The 24,159-nt window shown below is 33.8% G+C and overlaps 1 protein-coding gene across 1 annotated transcript; it reads left to right on the forward strand.

The window, feature by feature from the left end:
* The first annotated feature begins 11,103 nt into the window (after positions 1–11,103).
* Positions 11,104–11,853, forward strand: Npc2d (Niemann-Pick type C-2d). Its single transcript, XM_075307332.1, has 3 exons — positions 11,104–11,209; positions 11,300–11,410; positions 11,504–11,853. The coding sequence occupies exons 1-3, from the start codon at positions 11,146–11,148 to the stop codon at positions 11,851–11,853; spliced, it is 525 nt and encodes a 174-aa protein (XP_075163447.1). The 5' UTR covers positions 11,104–11,145.
* Positions 11,854–24,159: the final 12,306 nt, after the last annotated feature.

Consider the following 24,159-nt stretch of genomic DNA (forward strand, 5'->3'; position numbering starts at 1 on the left):
TAATTATATTTTCAATTAAATTTTAATTGATGGCAAATATTTTAGGACATTCGAGGTTTGCAACTTTAAGGGTTAGTCATTTATTTCAATTAACTTACGCATTTTAATTATAACATGAAAATTTTAATAAAATTACGTTTGGAATAGCTTCAAACGCTTTTTCTATAATGACGGCAGAATTAAATTCGAAATTAAGTACCCGTTAGTATTTGACAAACAAATGTTCCCTTTTCATCACTATTTGCGCACTGAGTGAAAGAGAGTGTATGTATTGTATTCATCGGCGAATTTCATACTCGATGAAGACCTCTAGTAAAGACAAAATCTTTGGAACCGGACACGTTTTTTTTTTTCAGTGTAGAAAACCTATAAGTGTTTTATGGAACAAAATGGACTGCCTCGTGCGATAATTTAACTATATGTTTGCATAATGCGGTAAAATAACCAAAAATATAATGATATTTGTTGATTTTTAACTACCATTTACGAAATTCTTCCTTCTCATAAAAGCAAAAATTAACTAAAAGTAAATAAGAAAATCTTTGACGTCAAATCATTACAACCATTGAACTGATTTGTACGGTCATTGAACTTTATAATACCGTTTAGTTCATGCCATTTTTGCACCCTCAAAAAAAATCGCCTCTCTAACATATGTTCCAAACATATTTTGCAGGAAGCACATATATTATTGGATACTGCCGAAACATTAATATGTTTGTTTTATGTGAACATATAATATGTTTGGAAGCATTTTGAGCCCAAAAATATTATATGCTTGGAAAAATTTTCCCCAAAGAAGATTGTGCTCATTCCCTAACATAATTTTCACTTCCACGAAATTTTTTAGTTCTTGGCACCTTTTTCTGTAATACAAATAATGTTGAAGAAATTATTCAATTTTATAATTTTTTTAAATTTTACCTTTCGCCTGGACGGAGAATCGAACCGAGGACCATACAGTTTGTAAGCCAACACACTACCACTGAGCTACGTAGCTGTTATAGTCACCAGTAGACAATTATCGTTATAAGTTACATTTATATAGCATAGTTTGCAGCGCCCACGAGCCCATGCAAACATAACATTATTTAACAGAAACATACATGTGTTGGCAACGTGGAGCAGTGGTTAGCATGTCTGCCGTACATACAAAGGGTCGTGGGTTCAATCCCTGCTCCGACCAAACACCATTTTTTTTTTAATTTACACATTTATATTTATACTATATTAAATTTTTATAATGAAACTTTGAAATGTGGGTTATTAAAGATTTACAGTCAGAAACAGTGCTTGATATAAACGAAATGGACTGAGCTTTTGGCTAAGATATTATTTTTTTATTGCAAAAATAACAATTTTGTAATAAAAAACTGGTTTTGGTATAAAAGTTTGAAATTTTGGAAGGAGTTCAAAAACTCTAACAAAGGAAGAACGTGGGGTCGAGTATAAACATACATAAATAATTTTATAATATACACAAATTAAATAATAATTAGGCTTAAATTAAATAATATTTAGACTTAAGCATATACAATTTTTGGCCTTATCATAAAGCAGTTTCCGAAACAACATATAAGCGGTTTCACAGAAATTGCTCTCTTTTGATTCTCTCGCTGTGTTAATTTGATATCTTTCGTCGACCCTCCCGGTTTTTATTTCTATTTCTTTCTCTATACTCTCTCTCTCTGTCGCTCTCTGAATAAAATATAACAACATATATATGTTTACTCGAAATTTGTAAATGTATATATGTTTACATTCACACATATAATTTTTATGAAACATGCATGCCCCAAACATAATATATTCTAACATATTAACATATGTGTTTCAAACATTTAGTGTTAGTTTGAGAACATTACATGTTTGCACTTAAATATATGGTGTTTAAAAATTGTGCCCGAAACATATTTTGTTTATATCGAAACATGTGAAAAACATATTTTTCTAACAGTGTGAGATATCTTGGAGTAATGAAAATTTCATTAGAGTGAGGAGAATTTCTTTAAAAAAATGTAATAGACTAAAAGAAAATATTTTTTTTTTCAATAAAATTTAATTAATTTATTATCATGGCGCCAAATCATGGCCACTTCGTAATCGTAAGAAAATTTTCTTCTGCTTTAGTTCACATTGCGCTTATGTGAACTTTATACGCACGTTTAGTTTATAAAATTTTTAAAACAGGCTTTGGATAAGAAAATTGTGGAAGTGAAAAATTTCAAAAAAAAAAATTAACGCAACAAAAAATATTTTTGCAATAAATAAATAGGTTAAATTTAGCATTAGTTAAACTACGGATTTTGTTTTCTGTGTAATATGTTAATGTCCTAGATTGATCAAATAATTAAGTGGTAACATACTTCATTGAACATATTTCCGTTGATATATCAGTCAGCTCATGTCATAAAAAATAGTTCTACATTTGACTTCGTGAAAAATGTTTTGCCATTAAACTTGTAGCCTTCGAAATTTGCAAAAATTCCTTTGAAAGAAAGTTCTCGTGTAATATACACGAAAAAGGTGCAACATGAGTTTCGCATTCACTTAATTGCCATCATTGGAACACTAAACAAACAATATTATCGTAATTAATACTACCAGATGAAAAACAAAAACATATACAAAGCTATTACATACATTTTTCTACACAAAAATGTTGTTGAGAAATTTAATTTTATATATTGTTTTTTTTTTTTTTGGTTGAACCTTCAGAACTAAAAAATTGGCATCTCTTGAAGGATGAATATATTTTCTCGCATGACAAGATATGTAAATTACTACAACAAAAATGTAAACTTTTTTGCAAAACGAAAAAATCTATACAACTCTTTCATATGTTTTGTAGTTTACCAAATTGACCAAATGAAATCCTTACCCTTTCTTTGCATGGATTCCTTTTTGGTCATTTCAAGGTTGTTTGTGCTAACAATTTCACCTATTTCACAGGTTGACCAACACAAGGGACATTATTAAAATAATTATGGTTCACTGATCACACGTGAAAGAACTCAAGGGTCCATTTTTAATTGTGATTTGCGTTAAGGAAAACCTCACATGCGTTGCGGTGTTTTTACTTCAAAGAAATAGCACAATGGTCATGTGAAATGTTTGGGGTGAAAGACTTCTATGTTGCACACTTTGTAGTTAAAATACTAATATAAAGGGTTTTAATTTTAATACTCTTAATATTATAGAACTAAAAATGATTTAAGACATTATACTTTCTAAGAAACTATTTCATGCATTTTATGAATAAGTTTCGTATATGTTATGTATGTATGTATGTAAGTTTTCTTTATTTACAAAAATATAATATACATTTTCCAAAGTTCATTTTTTTTATAATTGTATTTCTACGGTATAAAGAAAGAAATGAGATATCAAGTGATGACAATGGTTTGCTAAACAAACGTTTGTCATAATAAGTTTGTGTATAAGGATACTCTAGTTGTACTCGTTTACAAGGAATTGTCGGTATTTTTAGGCTGGATCCAAAAAAGCATTAATTTAGACCAATAACCTTCACCTACGCATTCCAATATATCTATCCAATATATATGTTATGTAAAGTATTCGTTTTTTTCTAAAAAGGTTTCATAATTTTTATGAAAAATGGTCTTTACGACTTTTTTGTTTTTCGAAATTTTGTTTATTTGCCAAACTGCAATTGGTTATAGTAACGATAATGAAAAATATTTCCTTTATATGACCAATTTTAAAGGGCTTTCACTGTTCATAATTGTTTTATTCAGTTAACAACACTCCAAGACCCAGATACTCTCTTACTCCAAAAATAACAACCGCAAGCATACAGAACTCATATCACAATCAAAAGGTCAGGTCAAACAAGCGGAACGCAATGTTGTTAATAATCAACCAATATACCAGCAACAACAATCATCATAACACTCAACACCAACCCTCTCCCCACCAACCAAAAAACAAATGTACCCAACACGTGTATATGTATATGTTCATGTCTAATGGAATAACCCTTACTCCTGGTGTCACATAATTAAGTTGTCATTGTTTGTCATTAATTGAGAATATCAAGTCTCAGAGTATAAATAAAAAAAGAGATTCGTCGAATTGAATTTCTTCATGGGATACACCTGTTGACTTTCCAACATAAAACAAAGGAGTGGGTATATGACTACAAATGAGTTCAGTTAATATTGTTACTAAAGAGAGAGCGAGAGAAGGTGAAAGAAAGTATCACTAAAAGAGACTTAATTTAATGGAAATTCAATACTCCCTCCTCTCTCTTCTTGTATTCTCCTTACTACCAATGTATAGACGACACGCCTCTCTGATTTACTCATTATAAACATATTTCCATAAATACCTTCATTAATTGACCCTTCCTGGATGAGTTTTAACTCTTGTCGCCCTGTTTTATAATTAATATTCACATTGTCTTGACACTCCTTGTGTCATTTTAAATATTTTCTGGAATGGACAAATTCCAAACATTATTAAATTGTAAAATTAATTGATGGCACGCACATATCAAACCAATTCTCAGTTTGTCTATTTCAAATTGACAAATGTCAAATATGCTAGACAATTTTATGTCCTCTGTCACTCCATCCATTACAAATTAATCACACACTATTGGTCATTGTGTATTAAATTACTTGCAATGCATTTGTATTTGGATGAGAATCTATGACCGTTGATTGAAGGATTTCCACAGACTGACAGGAATAGCTTGACAATAAATTTTCCAACTAATATTTCATCGAACATTTGTTTGTTATTTAATTTGATTTTATCAATTAATATAGGTGTGATTTTTTATTTAATGTTACCCGATGGGGGCCACACACAGCAAAGTGGGTTTGGTGAATCTATTCGCTGCACAGTGGGCAACCGCGGTGCACAGAAAAAAATATCAGCAATATTTTTTCCATTACATGTTAGCCTGATACCGAAACAGGCAATTGACGTCCAAATGCATTATATCTAATTATACAATTATTATTCGAGCTTTATGGACAGATATAGATTAAGGAACATGGTTAATAGAGCCATTGAAAAGAAAACGCCAGATACAAATCTATACACGCCTAGACTGTACATGTTTCGGTTCGGGCGAATGAATGAATTAAAATTTGAAAAATATACTACAATAAAAAATAAGGAAAGTCTAAAGTTGGTCGGGGCTTAAAAGACAATCTTTTCCGTCAACCGCTATCCTAAAAATTCTGTATTTTTCTTCCAAATCTATGTTTTTTTTTTTCAGGAAAAGTAAATAGCATCGATTTTTTAAAACTTTTGTGATAAATTTCAACTTAAATACACCAAAATATGAATACTTCCGATACAAGCGGAAGTTAAAAATTGAAATCCCCAAAATTTTGATTTTTCAACCAAAAGCATTTCAACACAATTTTTCCCCTCTAAAGATTATTTTCCATCAACTAATGATACAGCCAAATATTTGTATAGGCTTAAAGTCTTTTGAGCACTGTGACGTATGGGACGTGTGTGTTGGCACACATCCTTTTACTTGGTGTCATTTTTACGGAAGATTTGTAAACATCCCATTACAATCCTAACATGTAACAAGTGTGGGTTTCCTTTTCGTTGAGTCTTGTGACATGGTGGTTATCCTGACAACCCAAAACACCCCTTCTTTTTGACATTGTTGCTGTTGTGCTACCGTGGCATATTAGTAACTTTATTCCCCCGGGGGGTTTTATATGCTTCCTTTGACATCTTTGTTAGGTTTCCGGAAGGGTGTGTTCTAGACTAGGATGTGTTATTTTAGTCTTTACAATGTAAAGGGATTTGTATTGGGAATTGATGTTCACTTGATGATAACCTATCGATGAGGAAAAAATCTTGTTATTTCTATGTCATTTCAAATCGTCATTGAAAATCGATAATGATTTTATAATTTCATTGTCCATTGTTGGGAAGGGTAAGGTAATTTTATCTAAAAACTTTTGCAAATCTCTTTATTGTTTAAAGATTTGCAAAAAAAAGTCTTTTGGATTTTTATCAAATTTGATAGAAATCTGGCCATTTGCCAAGACTACCATTAAAGGGGGTGTAATATCTCACTATGCAAAAATTTTTAGAAGAACATTGCCTTACGAGTTAAGGCTTATGATTGCATTGAGTATTTTGCAAAGGTGTAAACTTCTTTCCTCAGAAATAAAAGTTTAGATAACCTATCCTTAATTTTTGGCGGTGTGTATGAGCCACCGTGGTGCAATGGTTAGCATGCCCGCCTTGCATACACAAGGTCGTGGGTTCGATTCTTGCTTCGACCGAACACCAAAAGTTTTTCAGCGGTGGATTATCCTACCTCAGTAATGCTGGTGACATTTCTGAGGGGTTTAAAGCTTCTCTAAGGGGCTTCACTGCAATGTGGAACGCCGTTCGGAGTCGGCTATAAAAAGGAGGTCCCTTGTCATTGAGCTTAACATAGAATCGGGCAGCACTCGGTGATAAGGAAGAAGTTCACCAATGTGGTATCACAATGGACTGAATAGTCTAAGTGAGCCTGATACATCGGGCTGCCACCTAACCTAACCATGAGCCCCAGCAGAATGTGACTGAAACATGGAAAACGACACCGAAACAAAATTAAGACTCATTTTCACTTTTGATTTAAAAGACTGTGTGAAAATGAAATCTAACAGATGAAGGAAAATATGTGTCACCGAGTACCAATCTCTTAGGAATATCATTATCCTACTTTGGACACTGTCTACAGAAGAAAGTCTTAAACCACGGCCGAAGGCAGACCCTTGCATTTGTGTAAGTTCACTATGGACTCTGTCGATAAAATAAAGTCTCAAACCCCGGGCGGCCACTTTTATTACATCGAAATCCCCGATGACCGTTTACCCTCATCACTTTAGATCTATATATAAGTGAAATGTTCACACCTCGCCATCCCATCCACTTTAGAGTCTCATCATAGGAAAATGTCTGAAAACCATAGTCAAATTCCACAAAGAGAAAATAGGTGCCACATGAACACAAAGAACAAAGAGTTCCAGGAAAATCAGAGCGAAAACCCAAATGAAACAGGATCCCAGAAGTCGGTCGACGTTTCGTAATGAATGTGAAAATGAGGCCAACAGTTGTAACTGGAAATCGACGCCAAAGAAAAATTTGAGAAAATTATCCCTAAATGTTGGTTCGCGTTAGCTCACTTTGATCTTTGCTAATAGGAGAAAGTCTTAAACCCCGCCAGAAGGTCGACAACTTACATCGATTAATGGAGAATATTTTGAAAACCAATAAAGCGATTATTGCTTTCATTCTCTAATCCCGAAATATGAAAGACAATCCTCGTAACCATTTTTTCGTCCTCTTTATGGACGCGATTGAATGAATATCACGGTAACGAGCAATGGTCAAGGTTGCCGCAGTTGGTAGAATTCTACCAAAAATGGTAGAATTTGTACTGTTTTGTAGATTGGTAGAAATTTTTTGGTAGATTTTACAAAATATTCGTCTCCAACAAAAGGTACTTCCAAGTTTCCTCTAGAAATATAATTTTGACGAAATTTTCCTCAGAAATAAAATTAAAAAAAAATTATCTATAGAGATAAAATGTTGACAAAAATTTATAGAGATAAAATGTTGACAAAAATTTATAGAGATAAAATTTTTACAAAATTTTCTATAGATATAAAATTTTTACAAAATTTCCTATAGAGATAAAATTTTGACAAAATTTTCTATAGAGATACAATTTTGTTGTTTTTGATTTCAGCTTAAACCATGCATTGACTAAACTACAAGTGTAGCTTAACCAACAGAGGAAAAGTATGATTGCCAAATTTATTTGGGCAAAGCCCTATAGACTGCAAGATGGTTGGATATACAGCTGTTTCGGAATTACCACATTCCTCAACAGCATCCTCTACTTGCAGGAAAACTATCAACCAATTATCACAATAAATTCGGGTAATTAACTCAATCTAAAGTGAACTACACTTGAACCTTCCAAAAGCTACTGCCTAAACAAATAAAATTTTGACAAAATTTCCTATAGAGATAAAATTTTGACAAAATTTTCTATATACACGGATGAAAAAGACTGTTTTTCATATGTTTGGCTATAAACATTATATGTGTGGAACACAAATTTATAAACACAATATTTTTGAGTGCAAGCATATAATGTTCATAAACTAGCATAACATGTTTGGGACATATATGTTAATATGTTAGAACATATTATGTTTGGGACATAAAATGTTTGTAAATATAATATGCTTGGATGCAAACATATATTAATTTAGAAATAGCCTATAAACATATATGTGTTTAGTAGCTTGGAGCGCTATTTAACAGGGAGCGATATTGAATTAAGTTGGTGGTTGTTGTTTGTTATTACAAAATTAACATTTTATTTTTCCTTGGGCAATTGATCAGCTACTTCTTTGATCCTTACAAACTGTGTGGTCCGCTGTTCGAATCCCCGTCCGGCAAAAGGTAAAATTAAAATAAAAAAAAATCATAAAATTGAATAATTTCTTCTACAATGTTTGTATTACAGGAAAAGGTGCTAAGAACTAAAAAATCTCGTGGAAGTGAGAAAGATGTGGGGGAATATACAATTAGGCAGAAACAAAATTTTGAGCATTCAGGTCGAAAACCTATGTTGTTAGCACCTATATTACCTGTTTATTTTCGTAATTGATTATGATTGTAAATATATAAATAAATAAATAAAATTTTGAGCACAAAATGTTTGTTACTTAGACTACCCAAACATATATTGTTTAGACCAATGTGCTTTCAAACATATTATATATTGGAAGAGATCAAACATATAAATGTTTGGGCAATACCCAAAAATGTATATGCTTGAAGCAAAATATGTTTGGGAGTATATGTTACAGAAGCGATTTTTTGTGAGGGTGTAGAGATAAAATTTTGAAAAAAAAAATTTTCTATAGAAATAAAATTTTGAAACAATTTTCTGTAGAGATAAAATTTTGACAAAATTTTCTATAGAAATAAAATTTTAACAAAATTTTCTATAGAGATACAATTTTGACAAAATTTCCTATAGAGATAAAATTTTGACAAAATTTTCTATAGAGATAATATTTTGATAGCATTTTCTATAGATATAAAATTTCGACAAAATTTTCTATAGAGATAAAATTTCGACAAAATTTTCTATAGAGATAAAATTTTGACAAAATATTCGTCTCCAACCAAAGGTACTTCCAAGTTTCCTCTAGAAATATAATTTTGACGAAATTTTCTTCAGTACTAAAATTTTAAAAAAATTATCTATAGAGATAAAATTTTGACAAAATTTTCTATAGAGATAAAATTTTGACAAAATTTTCTATAGAGATAACATTTTGACAAAATTTCCTATAGAGATAAAATTTTGACAAAATTTTCTATAGATATAAAATGTTGACAAAATTTTCTATATAGAGATAACATTTTGAAAAAAAGAATATCTATAGAAATAAAATTGTGAAAAAAATTTTATAGAAATAAAATGTTGACAAAATTTTCTATAGAAATAAAATGTTGACAAAATTTTCTATAGAGATAAAATTTTGACAAAATTTCCTATAGAGATAAATTTTTGACAAAATTTTCTATAGAGATAAAATTTTGACAAAATTTTGTATAGAAATAAAATTTTAACAAAATTTTCTATAGAGATACAATTTTAACAAAATTTTCTATAGAGATACAATTTTGACAAAATTTCCTATAGAGATAAAATTTTGACAAAATTTTCTATAGAGATAAAATTTTGACAAAATCTTCTATATAGAGATAAAATTTGGAAAAAAGTTTTCTATAGAAATAAAATTTTGAAAAAATTGTCTGTTGAGATAAAATTTTGACAATATTTTCTATGGAGATAAAATTTTGACAAAATTTTCTATAGAGATAAATTTTGACAAAATTTTCTGTAGAAATAAAATTTTGACAAAATTTTCTATAGAGATAAAATTTTGACAAAATTTTCTATAGAAATAAAATATACACAAATGTTGACTAAATTTTCTTTAAAATAATAACACCAAGAAACCTATTTTCGATAATAACCACAAAAATTCAATCAAACACTGAAAAATAAGATTTTTTGTGTGGTAGTTTTTTTTTTGTTAATTTTTTCTTAAAATTCTGTTAGATTATTTTTGGTTATGTGGCAACTGTGACAATGATGCAAAAAAAATATTTACATTTGAATGCTAGAAGGCCCTATTGATAGCCACTTGTGATTTTCCAGCTAAATACACCCAAAGAAAAAATACTTTCTATGGAACGAAATTTTAGACAAATGAAATTCCCCTTTCATATAAAGTATTTTCTTCTAGAGCAGATAAACCCGAAATTATGATAAAGTTCACCAAAGTTCACCAATGTGGTATCACAATGGACTGAATAGTCTAAGTGAGCCTGATACATCGGGCTGCCACCTAACCTAACCTATGATAACTGTTTCTACGATTTTCTCTAAACTTTTTTATTTGCTTTTAAAGAAAATTTTGCATGTCTGAAATTTCGTTCCTCAGCAAAGAAAACTCTTCTTTCAGTGTATAAAGCAATCATACTATCCCACATGAATTCTATCACGAATGACTTTATTTCTGAATGAACAATAAAATTAACTTCACTGTAATAAATCTGTCAGCTGTCAGGCGACTCTTTTAGAAATTGAAGCAATCTTATGTTTGTGACAATACATCCTGTACATGAACATATTTTTTTATAAAACGTTTCCGTTCTATTTGTTAGCTACTTTTGATGTACATTAAACATCCACCTCATACAAATGCGCCTAAGGATATGCTATACGAAATATATGAGAAGATCGACTAACTTTGGCAAGAGCGTCTTCTAATGAATGCTCTCATTTTTTACTCTCCAATAGATATGAACCTTTAGTATATATGATAAGTTTTACTCTCGTCAATAGTTTTTGTTAATCGTTTGATTTTTCATACGACCCGAACAATACGATAAGGCCAACTAAAAATACGAATCAAAATCCACCTGTACGCGAATGCTTGGAGATCTTATAAAACCTTCAAAATAAGGGGCGTAACGTAGTATAACCAGTTATACGTTTGCCACCATAACATCGCGAGCATAAAGCCTGAAACAAATCGCACACAGACACACAAGATGTTACGCGTGTTTATTATTTGTTCTCTAGTTCTACTAAGTCAAGCTACTGAAGTGAAAAGATGTAAGAAATTAGTAAAATACACTAACAATTGTGAAAAAATAAAATATTTGCGATTTTTGATTAATTATTTATGGTTTTCTTTGCAAAAAGGTGATGGCGACAAACCTTTTCCCTTGGCTGTAAGAGTTGAAGGTTGTGCAGTACCACCCTGTGATATTGTAAAGGGTACAAGTGTTGTTATGGAAATTGAATTTGCGACTTGTAAGTAAACCCATAGGGGGAGAATAATTGAGAACAAAAAAACATCAACAGCAATAACAACAACAAGTATAAATTCCCTCTTTGGTTTTCTAGACAAACACGTTACACGTGCTACTACTCTCGTTAAGGCCAAAACTCTAGGTATTACAGTCCCCTATGAATTACCCGAAGAAGTTAGTGATGTATGCTCTAACCTCATGCATGAAGCCTATTGTCCCCTCTATCCCACCGAAGATGTCACATATTTATTTTTATTTCCTGTTGGCAGTAATTATCCAGAAATTAGTGTGAATATTGAAATCTATTTGGAAAATCAAGATCATGAAATTTTGACATGTTTCAAATGTGATATTAAAGTGAAAAAAGGCAATGCAGGAGGTGGTTCAAAATTTCTAAATGCCTTGAATTCCACTGATGTAATAGACGATAGTGATTTAGTTTAATAGTAATTGTGTTTATTTATAAACCTAATTTAAGTAGTTTTTTAAGGATTCTTTAAAATTATATTTAAGTTATGTGAAAAAAAAACATTTACAATAAATAAAAAAAAACTGATGGATCTCTTAAGTAATCAAACTTAAATCTCCTTGTCGTTTGTCTGTTTTTATTTTAGTTATAAAATTCACCCTTATTGATTTCGTACCAATTTAGTGTGCCGAAATAAATAGTATTAAAGACAAAAAATTTGGATAAAAAGTGTCCTGATGAAAAAACAAATAAAAAACAAGTATATATGGCCGTAAGTTCGGCCAGGCCGAATCTCATGTACCCTCCACCATGGATTGCGTAGAAACTTCTACGAAAGAATGTCATCCACAATCGAAATACTTAGGTTGTGGTATTAATAATTACGAATCGATATGGACTTTTTGCACGGTACGTAGAGAGCCAGAATTGAAATATGGGGGTCGCTTATATAGGGGCTATATACAATTATGAACTTGATATGGACCAATTTTTGTGTGATTGGGGATCGATTTATCTGAGGGCCATATATAACTATAGACCGATATGGACCTAGTTAGGCATGGTTGTTAACGACCATATACTAGCACAATGTACCAAATTTCAACTCACTCGGATGAAATTTGCTTCTCCAAGAGGCTCCAAAACCAAATCTAGGGATCGGTTTATATGGGGCTATGTATGATTATGGACTGATATGGACCACTTTTGGCATGGTTGTTAAATATCATATACTACCACCACTTACCAAATTTCAAGCAGATCGGATGAATTTTGCTTCTCGAAAAGGCACCGGAGGTCAAATCTGGGGATCGGTTTATATGGGAGCTATATATAATTATGGACTGACCCAATTCCTGCATGGTTGTTGGATACAATATACTAACATCACGTACCAAATTTCAACTGAATCAGATGAATTTTGGTCTTCCAAGAGGCTCCGGAGGTCAAATCTGGTGATCGGTTTATATGGGGGCTATATATAATTATGGAGCGATGTAGACCAATTTTTGCATGGTTGTTAAAGACCACATACTAACACCATGTACCAAATTTCAGCCTGACCGGATGAAATTTGCTTCCTTAAAGGCCTCGCAAGCCAAATCGGGGGATCAGTTTATATGGGGGCTATATATAATTATGGACCGATGTGGACCAATTTTTTCACGATTGTTAGAGACCATATACTAACACCATGTACCAAATTTCAGCCGGATCGGATGAAATTTGCTCTCTTAGAGGCCTCGCACGCCAAATCGGGGGGTCGGTTTAGACGGGGGCTATATATAATTATGGACCGATGTGGACCAATTTTTGCATGGTTCTTAGAGACCATATACTAACACCATGTACCAAATTTCAGCCAGATCGGATGAAATTTGCTTCTCTTAGAGGCCTCGCGAACCAAATTTGAGGGTCCGTTTATATGGGGGCCATACGTAAAAGTGGACCGATATGGCCCATTTGCAATACCATCCGACCTACACAAATAATAACTACTTGTGCCAAGTTTCAAGTCGATACCTTGTTTCGCTCGGAAGTTAGCGTGAGTTCAACAGACGGACGGACATGCTCAGATCGACTCAGAATTTCACCACGACCCAGAATATATATATTTTATGGGGTCTTAGAGCAATATTTCGATGTGTTACAAACGGAATGACAAAGTTAATATACCCCCCATCCTATGGTGGAGGGTATAATAACATTAAATTTTAGAATCAATTTAGATTTGTTCGAATTCGCTACCCTTATGGCCTACAAAGGGCCGTCACATCCATCACGTTCTGCACGAAAGTGGCTCTGCGGTATTTTTGCCCATTCCCGGAAGAGCACTGTCTTCAAATGATCGACATTAGTACCAACCTTACTCTTCCAAATGTTCCAGGTGCAAAATTTCAACAAATTGAAGTCGAGGAACCTTATTTTAAATGTGCCGTCTTGAGATGATCGCCACTTCTGAATTTTTTAGTATTAACCTTACTCTTCAAAATGTCCTAGGCGCAAATATCCTACGTATTGAAATAGAGGAACATCCTTTTTATGCCATTCTTGGTTGACGAGTCCCGAGAACGATGATGCAGAGCCCTCTTAGAATGTCCTTGGTCTGCGGCCGATATGTTTGTCTGCCAAGGGATTTTTTTTACGAAGGTAAGGACAGAAAAATACTATATGCACCTGGCAGTATGTCTACCATGTGTCGGACTCAATCACAGTCGACGATATCGACTACCGAGCCTCTTCCTTCGGTGTGTGATTAATAGCTCGGAACCACTTTCGCATTACTTCGAAGTGGACCTCACGTAGTCCGTGACCGTCTTCTTTTAGTCCGCATCTTGACTGAAGCTTACATTGCTAATGTCGTCCCTCGGGGTGTGAATAACATCTCGGAACCGCTTTCGCATTACTTGGAGGTGGACCCGATGTTGTCCATGAAGTCTCCTTAAACCCGCATCCTAAAGATTAGTTAAATGACTCATGTCGTCGTGTCTTATTCTTGCGGAGACCGTGTTGTACAAAACACTATATAGCCTTCCAGCTCAGCTCACGTGGATTATATTTCTCGAGGAAACATGCCCAATTTCATCTTCCAGCACAGTGCGTTGTCTTCGGTGACCCCTTCTTCTTCGCAAATATAGTTTTTGACCTGAATTTCTTTAAACGATGCAGATACTATCGAATGTATCCTCATATGATGATATGTAATACGTCACTTCCCCATAATTTCTCTTCCGCCATAATTGTATGTTCTTACACTCACCGTGGAGCCACCGTGGTGCAATGGTTAGCATGCCCGCCTTGCATACACAAGGTCGTGGGTTCGATTCCTGCTTCGACCGAACACCAAAAAGTTTTTCAGCGGTGGATTATCCCACCTCAGTAATGCTGGTGACATTTCTGAGGGTTTCAAAGCTTCTCTAAGTGGTTTCACTGCAATGTGGAACGCCGTTCGGACTCGGCTATAAAAAGGAGGTCTTGTCATTGAGCTTAACATGGCATCGGGCAGCACTCAGTGATAAGAGAGAAGTTCACCAATGTGGTATCACAATGGACTGAATAGTCTAAGTGAGCCTGATACATCGGGCTGCCACCTAACCTACACTCACTATCACCCATAGTGCACTGTTAGAAAAATATGTTTTTCATATGTTCCGATATAAACAAAATGTGTTTCGGGCACAATTTTTAAACACAATATATTTAAGTGCAAACATGTAATGTTCCTAAACTAACACTAAATGTTTGGGACATCTATGTTAATATGTTAGAATATATTATGTTTGTGGCATGAATGTTTCATAAAAATCATATGTGTGAATACAAACATATATAAATTTACAAATTTCGACTAAACATACATATGTTGTGATATTTTATTCAAAGCGACAGAGAGAGTATAGAGAGAAATAGAGATGGAAACCGGGAGAGTTGACGAAAGATATCAATATAACACAGCAAAAGAGTCAAAAGAGAACAATTTCTGTGAAACCGATTGTATGTTGTTTCGGAAAACTGTTTTATGATAAGGCCAAAAATTTGATATGTTTAAGTCTAAATATTATTTAATTTGAATAAAGAGAATAGACATTAGGAACCAAGAGAATAGACATTTGAAAAACAAACAGCATATGTTTTCGCCTTGAGAGCAGCATTTTATGTATGTGTGGACGTGCGTTGGGTTTATCATTTTGGCATTATGGGCACAATTTTTTTCTTGGTTCGTTAAAAGAAATCAGGGGTCTTCATAAAAATAACGAAAGGGCACTATACTCTTTTTAGAGTTGGGACAGTAAAATGAAATAAGGAGGAAATAGTGAAAAATTACACAGTAAAATGTAAAAAAACAAACTTTAGTTCCTCTTTATTAAAAAGTAGTCCACGAGGAGTTGACGGACACCATCAAATATAAAAGCGGGCATTAAGTTCGAGTTTTACAGCTAAAACAATTTAAAACGTTTATTTTCTTTAAAATGAATTATTAAAGAAAAATAAAAGGCATTTTAGAGCGATGGTGTTAAATGCTAGTAAAAAACTGTTCACTCCTAAATAAATTTATGTTTATATTATAAAATTATGTATGTATGTTTATACTCGACTCCACGTTCTTCTTTTGTTAGTTTTTGAAGTCCTTCCAAATTTTAAAGTTTTGTACAAAAACAGTTTTTTATTACAAGATTGTTATTTTTGCAATAAAAAATAATATTTTATCCAAAAATCAGTCAATTTCGTTTATATCAAGCACTGTTACTGACTATAAATCTTTAATAACGCACATTTCGAAGTTTCATTTAAAAAAAATTAATATAGTATAAATATAAATGTGTAAATTAAAAAAAAAAAAAAAAAAAAAAAAAATGTTCGGTCGGAGCAGGGGTTGAACCCACGACCCTTTGCATGCAAGGCAGACATGCTAACCACTGATCCACGTGGCAAACAAATGTATGTTTCTGTTAAATAATGTTATGTTTGCATGGGCTCGTGGGCGCTGCAAACTATGCTATATAAATGTAACTTAAAACGATAATTATCTACTGGTGACTATAACAGCTACGTAGCCCAGTGGATAGTGTGTTGGCTTATAAACTGTATGGTCCTCGGTTCGATTCTCCGTGCAGGCGAAAGGTAAAATTTTAAAAATTTATAAAAGTGAATAATTTCTTCAACATTATTTGTATTACAGAAAAAGGTGCCAATAACTATAAAATTTCGTGGAAGTGAAAATTACGAGTATGTTAGGGAATGAGCACAATCGTGTTTGGGAAAAATTCTTCCAAGCATATAATATTTTTGGCTCAAAATGCTTCCAAACATATAATATGTTCACATAAAACAAACATATTAATGTTTCGGCAGTATGCAATAATATATGTGCTTCCTGCAAAATATGTTTGGAACATATGTTAAAGAAGCGATTTTTTTTGAGGGTGTGGCCACCCACGTCACTTTTAAGTCCATCTACCCTTTGTCTGGTTCCTCCATCATTCCAGCCATTTATAGCTGGTATCTCACCAGATGCTCGGTATCAAGTCTGTTGCTCCTTGTTGTTTGTCGGAAAATTTTTGCCGCTCAATCGCCTGGAAGTCTATCCGGATCATTCCTGCTGAAGTGATACTCAAGGCAGCCGTGCTCTGAAAGCAGTTTTTTCTAAAGGGTGGTTAAATTGTAAGGGCCGATGTTGAATGTGAACCACACCTAAACGCCAAGTTTTTTTCCGAATTTTATTTGGCATTTCTCTATTTCAGACCTACTCAATTTGAACCATGGAGAGATACACAATCCAACAACGTGTTAAAGTTATCCAGACTTATTATGATGTGGATGATCAATTTTCGAACAAAATCATCTTCAGTGATGAGTCACATTTTCACCTCAGTGGATTCGTCAATAAACAGAATTGCCGCATTTGGGCGAATGAGAATCCAAGAGTGATTGTCGAAAAACCAATGCACCCACAAAGAGTGACTGCTTGGTGCGGTTTATGGGCTGGCGGCATCATCGGGCCGAATTTTTCCAAAATGAGACCGGTCAGGCAGTTACTGTGAATGGTGTTCGCTATCGTGAGATGATAACGAACTTTTTATGGCCCGAATTGGAAGATATGGATGTGGACGATATGTGGTTTCAGCAGGACGGTGCCACTTGCCACACAGCTAACGAAACATGGCTCTTTTGCGCAACAAATTCAATGGCCGTGTTATCTCACGTAATGGCGATGTCAATTGGCCGCCAAGATCATATGATTTGACACCGTTGGACTTTTTTCTTTGGGGTTATTTGAAAGAAAAGGTGTACGTCGATGAGCCAGCAACAATTCAAGAGCTAAAGGATGAGATAATTCGGCACATTAACGGCATAGAACCTCCATTATGTCTCAGCGTCATCGAAAATTTGGACCATCGGATGGAGGTGTGCCACCGAAGTCGCGGCGCCCATTTGGCCGATATTTTGTTCCATACATAATTTAGTAATACCAATATATGATAATAAAAAAATACAATAATTTCCTAAATAGTTTGTGTTTTATTCAAAATCAACATCGGCCCTTGAAATTTTAACCACTCTTTAGTTCGTATTTTTAGGATCTACGCCCAGATCTCACATTCATCCTTCTTCTGCTAGGAAGGGGGTCTCCTATGTCTGCCATCAGTCGCGACGTTATCATAGCAGCTTTTACCCTTTCGTACTTTATTTGATTGGAGTACGATCTGCCCAGGGCTTGAATGCTGTCTTCAGGACATTTTCCCGATAATATTTAGCATTTACTTTGACCATTAACCATCTGGACAGCCTTGATGGAGCCAATCGATGGTGTAAATCTTCAGCTGAACTCTCTCGCAAGTAAATCCAGTCATTTTGTTTGTTCACAAACTGCTCAATTTGAAAAGGATTCCTATCGTAGGAAACCAAATTCTCTAGGTGACCACTTTCGCAAACAAAGCAATTTTTTCTGCATCGGAGAGCTCTGGCACTGTTTGGAACTTAATGGTTTTTGTTCAGAGCATTTGCTTTTTCTTCACTTTTCGGATAATTTTAGAATTTGCAACCATTGTTTTGTTTTTGTAACAAGCCGTGGAAGGCTCTAACGATGACAACTTGTGATTTTTCTGTCATATATAAAGCAATCACACTATCAAGCTTTAATTCCATCACGAAAATTTTTATATGTATTTCTAAGCAAGAGATCAAAATGTTTTTGTAAGCTTGTAAACAATGCAATGAACTGTCTCTGCAATCAATCTGTCAGACGGTGTCAGACGAGCGGTTTAGATTTATCAACCACCTTGTACAGGCACTACCGAATATCTTCGTGAATTGATTGAATTTTATTCGACCATTTCACTGTAATTGGGTGTGTGTCTGTTTGGGTGTATTATTGTAATTCTATGGACATTTTTATATGGGAAACGGAAATATATTCAATCTACATCCCACACATCCGTCATAGTCAAAAGAAAGCTAGGGAAACAGCTCTTCTCTATGAGTGCAGAGTATGCATGGGGTTGAAGATTTTGCTGTACATTTTGTTGTTGTTTGATGTTTCTGTCATAAAATCCCCCAAAAACTTTTGAATTTTTAATGTTTTCTAAAAGCTTGTGTTGGCATTACATATGTAAGTGTATTTACTGCTGATTTTATATCCCTTGCCTTGGAAACATTTCTAGGGAGTGGTAGTAATGGTGATGTTGGAGGATTGTGCGATTTTAAGCTTAACAAATGTTTTTGTTTGCGAATATTTTATCATATCAGCAAAATAAAAAAATCACACATTATATTTTAATAAAATATGATTAACTGTCATTTTCATGTAGGTCTGTTAGGCTTTAGCTGTCATTTAAAAAAAAATAAATTGAAGTTAATTTTAATTGAAATTTTTTACAAGTTGAAAACTTTGTTGACACATACATTGAAAAAAAAAATGAATCTAATAGATTATACAACCTAAAGTTAATGACACAAAATTTAATTTACTCAATATTAAGTCAAATTTCTTTACAATACAGAAATTAAGTTAAAGACTTAAATTCATTAAAATAAAGTTTTTAATCTTTGCTTGAAAAATTTGTTTCGTTAAATTTACAACATCTACTAAAATTAAAATTTTTATTTAAAAATCATTTGAATCAATTTGATTCTTATTGGATCAATTAATTTTTAATTGATGCCGGTGTTTGATATTATCAATTTCGCGATTTAAGCTATTTCCATTACAAATTAATTGGATCGATTGAATTCGTAATTGAAAGTAAAAACTATTTTTGCTGTGTTCAGTTCACAGTCTTCCATAATTTGAAACTGCAACAAATTTAAGGACATTGGTGATAAGCAACGGAAATTCAACAAACACGTTCCAATTTAACGTGACGTATATTTTGATTAATTTTAAGTACATTCCGATAATACTACTTATTCATGTATCTTAGTATAAAGCTAATCGGAATTGAATTTAACCGCATGGGCTCATGGGGAAAATAAACAAATATTTTACACTAGCTTACTAATATATATATTTTTTTAAATAATCCAAGTACAATATACAAATTTCGAGTAGTGTATCAACGATCAATGTTATCGTTGTAGCCCTATAGTGGCAAATTTTCCACAATGCTCATGCGATGAAAACTTAAGAATATTTTTTAGATTAATTAAATTTTTAATCAAAATATATCCATGGTCCCGTTAAGATGATGCATATTATCGCCCCTTAATAAATATTGGAATTTATGTACACTGTATTTTATTTGTAAACACTTTCCCTTCCGATATCAAAAAGCTACACGTATCGCCTGAAAGTATTCTAAGATTCAATGAAATTTTTTAGGGAGAAAATTTACGGAGAGATTTATATGATGACTGAGTTAATTTAAATCTGTTAACCTATAATTTCCTTCCGGGGGTTCACTTTTTATACCCTTCACCAATACTGTGATACAGGGTATAATAAGTTTGTGCATTTGTATGTAACGCCAAGAAGGAAAAGTCTGAGACCCATCGTTTAGTATACCGATCGTCTTAGAATTAAATTCTGAGTCGAATTAGCGATGTCCGTCTGTCTGTCTGTTTGTCTGTCTGTCTGTCTGTTCATGTATTTTTGTGCGCAAAGTACAGGTCGCAGTTTAAGTCCGATCGTCCTCAAATTTGACATAGGGTCGTTTTTTGGAACAAAGACAATCGCTATTGATTTTGGAAAAAATCGGTTCACATTTAGATATAGCTGCCGTATATATTTATTTCCGATCTGGTCATAATTGGCGTGTTTATCAACCGATGTTCTTCAAATTCAGTACATCCGAATATTTTATGAGTCTCGTAAAACTTGGAAAATATCAGCTAAATCGGTTCAGATTTAGATATAGCTCCCATATATATCTTTCCCCCGATATGGACTAATACGGTCCCAGAAGCCAGAGTTTTTCCCCAATTTGGTTGAAATTTTGCACTAGGAGTACAATTAGTAGTGTAGTCAAGTGTGCCAAATTTTATTGAAATCGGTTCAGATTTAGATATAGCTCCCATATATATCGTTCGCCCGATTTACACTCATATGACCACAGTGGCCAATCTCCGATTTAGTTGAAATTTTGTACAAGGAGTAGAATTAGCATTGTAGCTGTGCGTGCCAAATTTGTTTGAAATCGGTTCATATTTAGATATAGCTCCCATATATAGCTTTCGCCCGATTTACACTCATATGACCACAGAGGCCAATTTTTTGCTCCGATTTAGTTGAAATTTTGCATAGGAAGTAGAATTAGCATTGCAGCTATGCGTGCCAAATTTGGTTGAAATCGCTTCAGATTTAGATATAGCTCCCATATATATGTTTTTCTGATTTCGACAAAAATGGTCAAAATACCAACATTTTCCTTGTAAAATCGCCACTGCTTAGTCGAAAAGTTGTAAAAATGACTCTAATTTTCCTAAACTTCTAATACATATATATTGAGCGATAAATCATAAATAAACTTTTGCGAAGTTTCCTTAAAATTGCTTCAGATTTAAATGTTTCCCATATTTTTTACTAACATTGTGTTCCACCCTAGTGCATTAGCCGACTTAAATTTTGAGTCCATATATTCTGTAGAAGTCTATCAAATTCTGTCCAGATCGAGTGATATTTAAATATATGTATTTGGGACAAACCTTTATATATAGCCCCCAATTCATTTGACGGATGTGATATTGTATTGAAAATTTAGATCTACAAAGTGGTGCAGGGTATAATATAGTCGGCCCAGCCCGACTTTAGACTTTCCTTACTTGTTTTTTATTGTGTTAAACCAATGGTCCCATCTACGATTGCCACAGTTGGTAGAATACTTCGTGATTTGGTAGATTTTGCAAAATCTTCCTCTCCAATTATATATAAAAACAAGTAAGTAAAGTCTAAAGTCGGGCGGAGCCGACTATATTATACCCTTCACCACTATGTAGAAAAAATTTGTGTTACCATCTCAACTACTTCAAGTTTGCTGGGAGCTATAACATATAAAGGTTTGCATTTCCAGATACAAATACTTTTAATTGAGACAATTTTTTGTACTTTTGCAAAAACTCTAGAATTACAATTTAAATCGGCTAACGCCCTGGGATGAAACACAATGTTAGTCAAAAATATGGGAAATATGAAGCGAGAGAAATTTTAATGCAATTGTACAAAAGAGCATTTATGATTTATCAGGCGATACATATGTATTCGAGATATAGGACAATTTTAGTAATAACGGGTGATTCTTTTGAGGTTAGGATTTTCATGCATTAGTATTTGACAGATCACGTGGGATTTCAGACATGGTGTCAAAGAGAAAGATGCTCAGTATGCTTTGACATTTCATCATGAATAGCCGAACGATCTGCCACAACGTCGAATTTTCAGTGAATGGGCCCTAGAAAAGTTGGCAGAAAATCCGCTTTTTTATCGACAAATTTTGTTCAGCGATGAGGCTCATTTCTGGTTGAATGGCTACGTAAATAAGCAAAATTGCCGCATTTGGAGTGAAGAGCAACCAGAAGCCGTTCAAGAACTGCCCATGCATCCCGAAAAATGCACTGTTTGGTGTGGTTTGTACGCTGGTGGAATCATTGGACCGTATTTTTTCAAAGATGCTGTTGGACGCAACGTTACGGTGAATGGCGATCGCTATCGTTCGATGCTAACAAACTTTTTGTTGCCAAAAATGGAAGAACTGAACTTGGTTGACATGTGGTTTCAACAAGATGGCGCTACATGCCACACAGCTCGCGATTCTATGGCCATTTTGAGGGAAAACTTCGGAGAACAATTCATCTCAAGAAATGGACCGGTAAGTTGGCCACCAAGATCATGCGATTTGACGCCTTTAGACTATTTTTTGTGGGGCTACGTCAAGTCTAAAGTCTACAGAAATAAGCCAGCAACTATTCCAGCTTTGGAAGAAAACATTTCCGAAGAAATTCGGGCTATTCCGGCCGAAATGCTCGAAAAAGTTGCCCAAAATTGGACTTTCCGAATGGACCACCTAAGACGCAGCCGCGGTCAACATTTAAATGAAATTATCTTCAAAAAGTAAATGTCATGGACCAATCTAACGTTTCAAATAAAGAACCGATGAGATTTTGCAAATTTTATGCGTTTTTTTTTAAAAAAAAGTTATCAAGCTCTTAACAAATCACCCTTTATTAACAATATTGGTTAGATCTCGCGACTCAACCGTTCTGAGGAAATTCTGGCATTACAGTGTTTAGGTCATAAGATCATCACAAAATTTTGTGTCAAGTGTGGGAATTTTGGGCATATTTGTATAAACCGGAAAAAACGAATATATGGAGGCTTTATCTAAATCTGAACCAAATTAGATCAAACTTGACACACTTAAATATCATATTAAATATATTCTCTGTGGAAACTATCCATTCTATTGGAGGAAGGTTAGGTTAGGTGGCAGCCCGATGTATCAGGCTCACTTAGACTATTCAGTCCATTGTGATACCACATTGGTGAACTTCTCTCTTATCACTGAGTGCTGCCCGATTCCATGTTAAGCTCAATGACAAGGGACCTCCTTTTTATAGCCGAGTCCGAACGGCGTTCCACATTGGAGTGAAACCACTTAGAGAAGCTTTGAAACCCTCAGAAATGTCACCAGCATTACTGAGGTGGGATAATCCACCGCTGAAAAACTTTTTGGTGTTCGGTCGAAGCAGGAATCGAACCCGCGACATTGTGTATGCAAGGCGGGCATGCTAACCATTCCACCACGGTGGAAAGTCGTATTGAAAATGGGTCTAAAATATCAAACAGTCTACCATATTTCCCCAACTCTGGTGTACGTATATATGGGAGCTATATATAATCTGAACCGATTTTGACTAAATTTGACATGAATAGTTAGAATAATAATTCTGCTATCTCTGCAAAATTTCACGTAAATGGGAGTATAACTCTGGCCCCCGTGGTCATTTGAGTGTACATCGGGCGAAATATATATATGGAACCTATATCTAAATCTGAACCGATTTTTTCCAAAATCAATAGCGATCGTCTTTGTTCCCCAAAACGACCCTGTGCCAATTTTGAGGACGATCGGACTTAAACTGCGACCTGTACTTTGCGCACAAAAATACATGAACAGACAGACAGACGGACGGACATCGCTAAATCGACTCAGAATTTAATTCTAAGACGATCGGTATACTAAACGATGGGTCTCAGACTTTTCCTTCTTTGCGTTACATACAAATGCACAAACTTATTATACCCTGTACCACAGTAGTGGTGAAGGGTATAATAAAATTTTGAAAAAAAT

This window comes from Haematobia irritans, chromosome 1 (assembly GCF_050003625.1).
Source record: "Haematobia irritans isolate KBUSLIRL chromosome 1, ASM5000362v1, whole genome shotgun sequence".
Taxonomy (NCBI): Eukaryota; Metazoa; Arthropoda; class Insecta; order Diptera; family Muscidae; genus Haematobia; species Haematobia irritans.

What these genes read in the sequence shown, in the direction of transcription:
- Npc2d (XM_075307332.1), top strand. Translation starts at nt 11,146, where the DNA reads ATGTTACGCGTGTTTATTATTTGTTCTCTAGTTCTACTAAGTCAAGCT. An exon ending in AGCTACTGAAGTGAAAAGAT is followed by an intron (nt 11,210 to 11,299) that starts GTAAGAAATTAG and finishes CTTTGCAAAAAG; the next exon opens with GTGATGGCGACAAACCTTTT. An exon ending in GGAAATTGAATTTGCGACTT is followed by an intron (nt 11,411 to 11,503) that starts GTAAGTAAACCC and finishes TTGGTTTTCTAG; the next exon opens with ACAAACACGTTACACGTGCT.